The sequence below is a fragment of the Lampetra planeri genome, chromosome 55, assembly GCF_965212315.1.
Source record: "Lampetra planeri chromosome 55, kcLamPlan1.2.h2, whole genome shotgun sequence".
NCBI classification, from domain to species: Eukaryota; Metazoa; Chordata; class Hyperoartia; order Petromyzontiformes; family Petromyzontidae; genus Lampetra; species Lampetra planeri.
The window spans coordinates 4,542,001-4,552,815 of NC_136161.1; the positions used below are offsets into that span (position 1 = coordinate 4,542,001).

The following is a 10,815-nucleotide window of genomic DNA, read 5'->3' on the forward strand; positions in this document are numbered from 1 at the left end:
AGCTGGTGAAATGTCCAGACCCAGTGAGAGCCGCGATTGCACCAGAGTCGACGATTGGAAGATCGTCGTCGAAGGCTCTGGCAATTGCAGTCTCCGTGGAGAAAGTCTCACGCTAGGCAGATGGATAGGGGCAAAGGTTCAGTGAAGAGGCAAATGTGAGTCTGAAAGTTGTGCGAGGGCAAGACGCCCAAGGAGTTTAGAAACGGCGGAGAGGTTATTTTAACACGTAGGAATGAAACGAGCGGACTTGTCCACAAATCTGGCTGTCGCCCGATGAAGCTGGTTGTAAGTACTGGCGAAACGTCGTACTCAGATTGTAAATGTTGTGGCTTGGCTCGCCAACACACCGGTGTGCTGTTCTAGTATAGTACACTATACGCTAGTGCTGTACAAGTGAAGTATTGGAAATGACGGCAGGGAACTCCTTGACGGGTAACACACTTTTGATTAAATCTTGACTTGTCACAATACAACGTGTGGTCTCTATTCTTCTGACGGCACACTTTACTTAACTCGTGTAGGCTCTCTGCCTCTGGCTACACTCTTCACTTAGCTCGTGTAGACTCTCTGCCTCTGGCTACACTCTTCACTTAGCTCGTGTAGACCCTCTCCCTCTGGCTACACTCTTCACTCGTCTCGTGTAGACTCTAGGCCTCTGGCTACACACACATCACTCGTCTCGTGTAGACCCTATGCCTCTGGCTGCACACTCCACTCGTCTCGTGTAGACTCTAGGCCTCTGGCTACACACTCCGCATGCGGACACTGCATGCTCACCCTACACTCCGCCTCTGGGTTACACAGAGTCCCGGTCCCCACAGGACAGCGGGACTGGGTACCGCAGGGCCCTATCTCTTCCTCTCCGTCTTCAGTCTTCGCTGGTTACACTCTCCCTTACGCCTGTGTGCATCACCTTATATAGTCCCTCCTCCCGGGAGACGGAGCGGATGCGGACCTCGACGTGAGCATCGCTCCTTAGTGAACCAATCACGACGCGCTATCTCTACGATCCGCTTTCCCCCAGCGCGTGTTTCCACTCCCCAACCAATAACGCCACGCTGCCACCCGATCACTCCCTCACCAGCGCGTCACCGGCACCCAGCCAATCAGCACCACACAACCCACGATCCCGCGCTGACCCCTGATCCCTCACCGTCAGCGCGCGTCACCACACACCCATCCAATCACGACGCGCTGGCACCCGATCGCTACCCCAGCGCGTATCACCACTACATCACCCCCCCCCCACATAGCTCGCAGCCGTCCCGGCTGCTAACCAACAACCTCACACAACGTTAACACAACAAAACCCCCACCCCCCCAGTGTGCCCCGTAACACAACAACAACACAACAGCAACCTATGTACAATTTGACAATTAACACAAGAAAAGTCAACAATACCACAAACAACACCTTATAAGAAGCTATATACAGCCCGACAAACAACATAATAAAAACGATTTCCAGAAAATGAACGCGCCCAGCGTCCCCGTGACTAACGCAGCGACGAGGCGCTCCAACTTCCTCGACTCCTCACATGGTAGGTCATGAAAAGTAGCGCGACCTGGCGCGAGTCCGTCTGGCCGGTCCGTCATATGGGACGGGACGCTGACGACCGTCCGGTGGTTCCGGTTGCTCTAGACGGCGCGGGTCGGGCCTGAAAGGACCGGCCCCGCCGCGAAGATCCGGCTGCTGGTGGTCGGCAGTTGTCAGTTCCGAGACACCTGGGAGGAGATCAGGCGGAAGCATGTGAGGATCAGGCAAAGACATTTTCCCCTTTGGGTCGTCGGTCACGTCACATGCTCGGCCCTCACGACACAAGGGGAGGCCATATGGAGGCGAGAACGGTTTCAGTCGGGAGGGGTGGACGTACCACCGTCGTTTTCCCCATTTTATCTGAACGCACTGGGGGCGTGCAACACGCACGACCTCCACGGGTCCCCGCCATGGCTTCAACAATTTAGGCGACGTAGCCAAAGGCGCCTGAGGGCAATGCAGCCAGGCCCTGTCACCCGGTCTCCAGTTGTGCACGGACACCTTTCGTGCACGCAACCGCTCGTTAGCAATTTGGCGAGCCCGCAAATTAAGCCGTGCGGCCTCCCTTGCCTCTGTCAGCTTATGAATATTAAATTTAATATGTTCTGCCAATTTAGAATTAGTTCGTGGTGCGGACAGGCCAAGCTGCGTTTCCATTGGCGGGTCGGCTTCCCGACCGTACATCAGATAGAATGGGGAAAACCCCGTCGCTGCATGGGGGGCCATTCTATACGCGGCGAGGACCCCCGGGACCTGCAGGTCCCAATCAACATGTGCCTCACGCACCCGCTGGCACAGCATAGAAGTCAAGGTCTTGTGGAGTCTCTCCACCATCTCGTCCGTCTGCGGGTGGTACGGGGAGGTACGCACCTTCTTAGTACCCAACAGATCGCACACCTCTTGCAGCAATTTACTTGAAAAATGTTTCCCTTGGTCGGTCAGCAGGCGTTCGGGAGCCCCCTTGTCCAGGACGTAGCCCTGGACAAAGGCGTCCGTCACAGCCGCCGCCGACTGGTTGGCGAGTGGCCACGCCATAGGCCACCGGGTAAAATATTCGACCCCCACCAACAGGTACTTATTACCCCTAGGCGTGACTGGAAAGGGCCCCAGAATATCGAGCGCAACGAGCTCGTTAGTGCGCGAGACTTGAATAGATTGCAGTGGTGGATTAGCTGCCACGGGCGGTGGTTTTCGCCTGGCGCACTCAACGCATCCCTTCAGAATATTTACCACGTCGCCCCCCATTCCCGGCCAATAATAATCACGCTGAAGCAGGGCAAGCGTTTTGTTTACTCCCAAATGCAAGAGGCGTTCGTGTGCGGCCAAAACAACTTTCCCCCTTACAGCAGAAGGCACCACCAGTGCATGCCGCCGGGACAAACTGTCCCATCTCATCAACATGCCCTGTTTAAGTACATAGGAGCCAGTTCGCTCCTGGTCCTCTTTAGGACCTCCCACCCTGCGGCGCAATGCTAGCAGGGAGCTGTCCGCCATTTGGAGGCGGCCCCACTCACTCAGCGACAGTGAGAGCAGCGAGTCCCGATCCTGAGAGGTAGCGGGGACATCCCCGATTGGTGCGCCCGCGGTCGCAGCCAATGCCCCCCTATCTTCCACAACCGGCGGTTTACAGCGCGCCGATCCCGATAGACACGCACATTTCTGACAAGGCAACAATCGCGACAGGGCATCGGCATTTGTGTGTCGCAACCCCTTACGGTATGTGGTCGTGAACTGATAGTCTTGGAGGACTTCCAACCACCGTGACAATTGGCCCGAGGGTTGGGCGACCCTCAATGAATACTGTAGCGCCGCGTGGTCCGTCCGGACCGTAAAGTGACGACCATAGAGATACGGTCTGAACTGTTGTACAAAAAAAACAATGGCGAGCAGTTCACGGCGGGTGACGCAGTAGCGCTGCTCCGCCGGAGACAACACCCTGCTACCATAAGCGACCACCCTTTCGACTCCCCCAACGACCTGGGACAGTACCCCCCCAATGCCCGTGTTGCTAGCATCCGTATCTAGCAAGAAGGGACTCGCAAAATCCGGATAACGCAAGGGTGGGGCACCCACCAAGGCGTCCCGGAGGGAGCAGAACGCGGCCTCCTCCTCCGGTCCCCATCGGAACTTCACACCTTTCGCCGTTAGAGCGTGCAAGGGTTTTGCAATAGTGGCGAAGTGCTCAACGAATCGGCAGTAATACGAAGCAAAACCGATGAAACTGCGCACGTCTGCAACTGACGTGGGTGTCGGCCATGAACTGACACAGTCCGTCTTCGCGGGATCGGTAGAGATCCCCGAAGAGTCGACAATGTGACCCAAGTATCTAACGGACTTACGAAAAAGGTGGCATTTGGCCGGTTTAAATTTCAATTTAGCCGATCGCATTCGCAAGAACACCCCTCTCAATCGCTGGAGGTGTTCCTCAAATGTTTTACTGAAAACAATGACATCGTCAAGGTAAATCAAGCACGTATCTCATTGCAAGCCCGACAAAACCAACTCCATAAGGCGCTGAAACGTCGCTGGAGAGGAGTGAAGTCCCATGGGTAACCAGTTAAACTGGAACAGGCCCCCTGGAGTCCGAAATGCTGTCTTAGGTTTAGACTCTTCGTCGAGTGGCAACTGCCAGAATCCCGATAATAAATCAAGAGTCGAAAAATATCGCGCACCAGACAATGCATCGAGGGACTCGTCCATCCTGGGGAGCGGATACGCGTCAGCCACAGAGATCTTATTCAGGCGACGGAAATCTACGCAAAATCGCAAGGACCCGTCCTGCTTCTTAACCAGCACAATAGGTGCTCCCCAAGGACTGGAGGAAGGCGAAATAATGTCGGCTTCAAGCATATCGTTAACGGCCGACTGAACATGTTCCTTCTCAGCAGGACTCAGTCAGAAGGGATTTAGCCTGACCGGTGCCGCATCGCCCGTGTCAATGTGGTGGCGTAACAAATCCGTACACCCAATGTCATATTTATGTTTACTGAACACATCAGAAAATTCCATTAGTAACTCGCGCAGCGCACCCAACTGCACCCTTGACAAATCGTCCGAGCCCGCGCACAGCGAATGGACCCATTCAAGGTCCTCCCTCGGTTCAATGTTCTGCGTGGGGCTCGGATCAACGTGCGCAACCAGCCGCTCTTCCGCAGGGACCCGCGCCACGTGAGCCAGCACGGTACCCTGCTGAATGACGGCTGGCCGCGACCCAGTGTTTAAAACCATCACAAACGGATCCTTGTCAGCCCGAACCAAAGTATGAGCCACCGACAAATCGACCCCCCCGACAGCCCTGTTAGAAGGACCCAAAAGCATGCCTTGTTCCGAAGTCCCCTCCACCCATGGTTTCCGCAACCGGAGGGGAATTAACATCTGTGAACCCGGGGGCACGTGCACGGTCTGTGTCGCCAACGCTTGTATCGTAGCGCACGCCGTCCGAATCTCAGTAGGGTTCGTCAAAAATGAAATACGGCGACCCGATGGTAGTTCAATGCAACGCTGATCGATTAGAATTTTAATGGGCATCTTAGCCAAAAAATCAGTGCCCAGTAGACAAGGAACCGCCAAAGAAGACGAAACGAAAACGGGTCCCGACAATTTGATATCTCCAATGCAAATGGACGCCCTAATCTGACCGATAATGCCCAACGATCCCCCATTAGCGGCGTAAAATGGCACATCCACTGGGAGCAGCGGACGGCATTGGACGGGGAGAATGTTATAAATGAGGTCCGATATAATAGTCGCCGACGCCCCCGTGTCCACCAATACCCTGACCTCGACCCCATCAATAGATCCCGCAACGACGGATGAACCCGCTGAAGCAGCCACAATTCTGTGCCCCAACTCCGACCATTTAATGTCTCCCCGGTCCCGGCCGAAACCCCCTTGCCGAACCGAATCCCCGAACCCTAACCGGCCCTCCTCCGTCGCCCCGCGACGGCCCATGCATGTCGAGTGTGTGGGCCGAGCATGTGAGGTGCCGCGACTTGCCGGGGTTTGTAGGGATGACTTGGGGCCTTGGTCGTCGTCCAGCCGAGATCCCATGGCGCGCTGACGTGGAGCGCGGCAACCGGACGCCACGTGGCCCCGGAGGCCGCAGTTATAGCACGTGATGAGGGCCGTCGGTGATCTCGGTTGCTCCAGCTTGCGGGCCGATCGCAGAGGCGACCGACCCCCCGACCTCCAGTCCCCTGGTCGTCCCGCGGTGAACGCCTCCTCTCGTGGACTGACGACTTGGGGTTCGGTGATCACCGGACCCGGAGCTGAGGCCACGGCAGCGTTGCAGACGATCCCCTGTTTGCGTTGAAGGACCTCGTGCGCTTGTATACTCGTAGCGACCCGTAAGGAAGAAATGTCGATCTCGTCGGCCGTGTTGATGGGGACCCCCAGGTCCTGCGCCAACTTAAGCAGCTGCTCCAAAACCATCGCATCCTGGCCCTCCTCGTCCATACGAGGGAATGCAGCATCGGCGAGAGCCAGCAACGCCGTGCGATAGGCGAGCGCGGTCTCCGTGTCCGCCTTCCGCCTTGCATAAAAATGATGGCGGCACGCCGAGGGAGGTCCGTAGACCTTGGCCATGAGACCCAGCGCTGCCTTAAGCGTGGAGCGGTCCGACCTCCGAGCTGACATGAAGGCCGCGAGCGCGTTGTCGTCCAACATGGCAGGCAGTGCCCGCAGTGCCGTAGCATCGGACCAGGCAGACATCTCCTGATGCGCCAAAAACCTGCGCTGAAATTGGCCCCAGTCCCCGCCTTCCGCCTTGAAGGCTGACAATGCGGGAAGGCGCTGTTGAAAAATGAAGTCGTCCTCCGCGTCGTGGTTCCTTCCCGCCGCCCCGTCGGTGTGTAAGATGGCGGCCCCAATGGCGGATGACTGATGGCGGTCCGCAGCGCGCGTTGATGACGTAAGAGGGCGCGCTTGGAGAACCGCCGCCACGTGGCGGTCGCCGTTCCCGCCAAAAGTCGAGGCCGATGAAATGGTGGGAATCGCCAAGTCATTTTGGCGGGAATCTGCGGGGCGACCCTGTAGAATGTCCGCCGCCGTCTCCGCTCCAGCCGACGAGCTGATTTCCGCCAGGATGGACGCGGCGGCGAGCAGCAGCTCCGCCAGACGAGAGTGCGCCTCACGGAGCACGGCCTCGGTCCCCCGTCGCTCCTCCGGCGCCGTCGGCGGATCTTGCAGCGTGGGCCATTCTTCGTCCTCACCCCCCGACGGCAGCTGGCCCGGGTCGTCAAGGTTGTCCTCGCGGTCAATCCCGTGGGTCCGATTGGTCTTACTTGTATCCATGCTTGGAAGACAGTTTCACTTCTGACGCCAGTTGAAGTATTGGAAATGACCGCAGGGAACTCCTTGACGGGTAACACACTTTTTATTAAATCTTGACTTGTCACAATACAACGTGTGGTCTCTATTCTTCCGACGGCACACTTTACTTAACTCGTGTAGGCTCTCTGCCTCTGGCTACACTCTTCACTTAGCTCGTGTAGACTCTCTGCCTCTGGCTACACTCTTCACTTAGCTCGTGTAGACCCTCTGTCTCTGGCTACACTCTTCACTCGTCTCGTGTAGACTCTAGGCCTCTGGCTACACACACATCACTCGTCTCGTGTAGACCCTATGCCTCTGGCTGCACACTCCACTCGTCTCGTGTAGACTCCAGGCCTCTGGCTACACACTCCGCATGCGGACACTGCATGCTCACCCTACACTCCGCCTCTGGGTTACACAGAGTCCCGGTCCCCACAGGACAGCGGGACTGGGTACCGAAGGGCCCTATCTCTTCCTCTCCGTCTTCAGTCTTCGCTGGTTACACTCTCCCTTACGCCTGTGTGCATCACCTTATATGGTCCCTCCTCCCGGGAGACGGAGCGGATGCGGACCTCGACGTGAGCATCGCTCCTTAGTGAACCAATCACGACGCGCTATCTCTACGATCCGCTTTCCCCCAGCGCGTGTTTCCACTCCCCAACCAATCACGCCGCGCTGCCACCCGATCACTCCCTCACCAACGCGTCACCGGCACCCAGCCAATCAGCACCACACAACCCACGATCCCGCGCTGACCCCTGATCCCTCACCGTCAGCGCGCGTCACCACACACCCATCCAATCACGACGCGCTGGCACCCGATCGCTACCCCAGCGCGTATCACCACTACACAAGTATACTACACTATACACTACACTATACACTATGCTTTACACTAGTGCTGTGTTAGTATACTACACCATACACTACACACTAGTGCTGTACTAGTATACTGTACTATACACTACACTACACACAAGTGCTGTACTAGTGACGAATTGGCACGTTCTGTTTACGTGACGACCCTTACTAGTTGGCGGTGGCAGGTTTTAACAACACATTTATATATTTACACGATCTAACCCAAAAAAACCCTCTATTACGGTGGAGAGGTTAGAAATCATTATTTGGTTCTTTCGGTTAAGTCACGTCTAAAGATAAAATAATAAATTAAATTATTCTATTATTTAATTTAATTTATTATTTTATCTTTAGATGTGACTTAACCGAAAGAACCAAATAATAATTCCTGCAGTCACGAAAGTTCTAAAATTGAGGTTAGAAATCAGCCAGTAACTGTCAGGGTTGTGCCAGTATCTAATCGGGTGGTGAAACTTGTCTTATTCTAAAAGATGAAAATTAAGCGTTTGCGATGGAGCGCAGTCGCAATAAGGAGTTCAGTGGGAATAAGTATAACCCGTAAAAACTAAGTTTTTCACTATAAATCCTTTATATGCGTGGCGGCTAGAGTCCTCTCGTCCTCTGGCTTGAGATGGCTGCCACCTATGGGTCAGATGATTGCATTGCACCATTAAGCAATTGGTAATTAAATATAATATTTTTGTCCTAAAAAGTGTAACATTTTGGAAAAAAAAATTCACAAACATTAATTGTCACGCACAACGAGTCTGTGTGGAAAATGTCAGCTCGATTGGATCACGGGAAGTGGGCTAAAAAACGACCGAAAGATTTGCACGGTCCTAAGCAAGCAAGCGAACTTAATATAAAGGATTTTAAAAAAATGTGTTTAAAGAGGGCCCCAGGAAGGATGTTAAGAGGAGACGGCTTCATGTAAACTTGATTGAATTAAAGCAAGAACGTCGTTGCGTGATACAGGGGTAGAATTGAGATAAGAAACTAAGGGGGTGTGGAGCGTGAGAAATATGAGCTGGGAAACCGAGGTAATTTAAGAGTGTGAATTCAAAGAAGCAGTGATGGAGCTTGTAATGAGTGCCAGTTTGTTAGTAAAAAATTATTGCCGTCATCACGACCGCTTGTGTTGCGATCGAAACGTCGTGATATTTGTATTCACTTTCTTTGATTATTATATTGTTATTTTTTCAATCTACGTGACTTTACCGAAAGAATCATAGAATATGAATTCCTTCAGTCACGGAAGCTTTAAGTTAAAATCTATCGCCGTGACTTTACCGAAAGAATCATAGAATGTGAATTCCTGCAGTCACAAAAGCTTTCAGTCAAAATCCATCGCCGTGACTTCACCGAAAAGACCCAAAGAATACGAAGTGAAACTCGTTCAGGCGACCTCTGCCGGAGCAACCTCGACGGGCCGAATGACGCCGAGCATCCGCTTCATCTGCCCAAGGATCTCCTTGTCGCGCAGGCCGTACACGACGGGCGCCACGAGTCTGGAGAGAACGAAGAGCGCCATGTACGTCGCGGAACGCGCCACGCTGGAGGCGCGCGGGTCTCCGATCGCAGCGCCCACCACCGCCAGCACGGCCGAGTTCCCCAGCGAGCAGATGTAGAGGACGAGCTGCAGCGAGTGGAGCGCCACGGTGTTGCGCGCCCTCGACGCTCCGCCGGAACCCGTGGTAGTGGCGGTAGCGGCGGCGACGCGCCTCGCCGCACCGAACACCTTCACGTAGCTGAACGCGACGGCGACGCTGCTGGCCACGAACGCCGCCGCGTTCGTCGCCTCGCGCAGGGCCAAGAGCGCGGTCGCGTTGGGCATGAGCCCCTCGATCCATTCGACGGCGCACACGGCCTCGTTGGCGGGCAGCGGCACGCCACCTGAGACGAGCAGGAGGAAGCGTGCGAGGGGCGACCACGCGCAGCCGCTCCAGACGGCGGCGAGCGACGCGACGAGGGCGACGCGGCGGTCGAACCAGGCGTGGTAGCGCAGTGGGTGGCAGACGGCGGCGTAGCGCTCGAGGGACATGAGGGTGACGCAGAGGAGGCCCGCGTACTTGAGGGCGCTCGCGACGAGCACGAACGCGTAGCAGGGCACGGCGGGGATGGGCACCCGTTGCCACACGAGGATGGCGACGGTGTCGGAGGAGATGAGGAAGAGGCTGTCGCAGAGCAGCAGGTTGGCGAAGAGGACGTGGCGGTAGTTGTGGCGGAGGCGCGTGCCCAGAATCGCGGTGAGGATCCAGGCGAGGAAGCAGAGGGACGGCAGCATGGTGAAGGCGTTGATGCCGTTGATGAGGTCGATGATCAGGCCGTAGGGTAAGTAAGTGGCAACCGTGGCGTTGGCATGCTGAGGAGGCGGTGGTGGTGACGCCAGCGCGCTTGCGTTGAGACTAGAGGCGTTCATGTCTCTTTCGCACCTCCAATGCGCAACGGGCTACAAGAATTGACCTTCTGAAGAGACTCTATTCCGTTTTCGCGCGACGGTTACGACGGTGGTGGTGATGGTGGTGGTGCCAGCAGCGACGTTATTGTTGTTCTTCAGAAGCTCGATGCCAATGTCCTGCTGCTGCTGCTACTGCCACAACGAGAGGACTTCAGCAGAGAGAGAGAGAGTTCGCGTGATGCTGCTGTTCCTCCTCCTCAGTTGAAGGAGTGAAGGCCACAGTGGCGTTTAAGTCTATGGTCTCGATGGGTCTCTATGTGTCTCTATGGGTTTGTGTGTCTCTACGCATCTGTATGAGTCTATGGCTTTACTATAGAGTCTCTATGACTTTCTATGTTACTACGGGTTTCTATGCATCTCTATGAGTCTATGGGTTCACTATACGGTCCACAGTTTGGGTAGCATAGCCATGGACAATTACTGTACTTATCTTGAACTTATTTCGCACCCTACATAGCCCACCGTGCTAATCGGAGGTGCGGAGGAAGTGACAGGTAACAAAAAATTATAAAGAAAGAATTTTCAATTTAGTGTAGTGTATCGTAGTGTATCATGTTTTAGTGTATAGCATAGTGTATAGTGTAGTATGTAGTGTAGTGTGTATTGTAGTGTATAGTGTAGTGTATAGTGTAGTGTGTATTGTAGT

The 10,815-nt window shown here is 54.8% G+C and overlaps 1 protein-coding gene across 1 annotated transcript; it reads right to left on the reverse strand.

The window, feature by feature from the left end:
• Nucleotides 1–9,107: 9,107 nt before the first annotated feature.
• Nucleotides 9,108–10,130, reverse strand: LOC144735486 (odorant receptor 131-2-like). The gene has a single exon (XM_078617885.1). It carries the CDS (start codon nt 10,128–10,130, stop codon nt 9,108–9,110), a length of 1,023 nt encoding a protein of 340 aa, XP_078474011.1.
• Nucleotides 10,131–10,815: the final 685 nt, after the last annotated feature.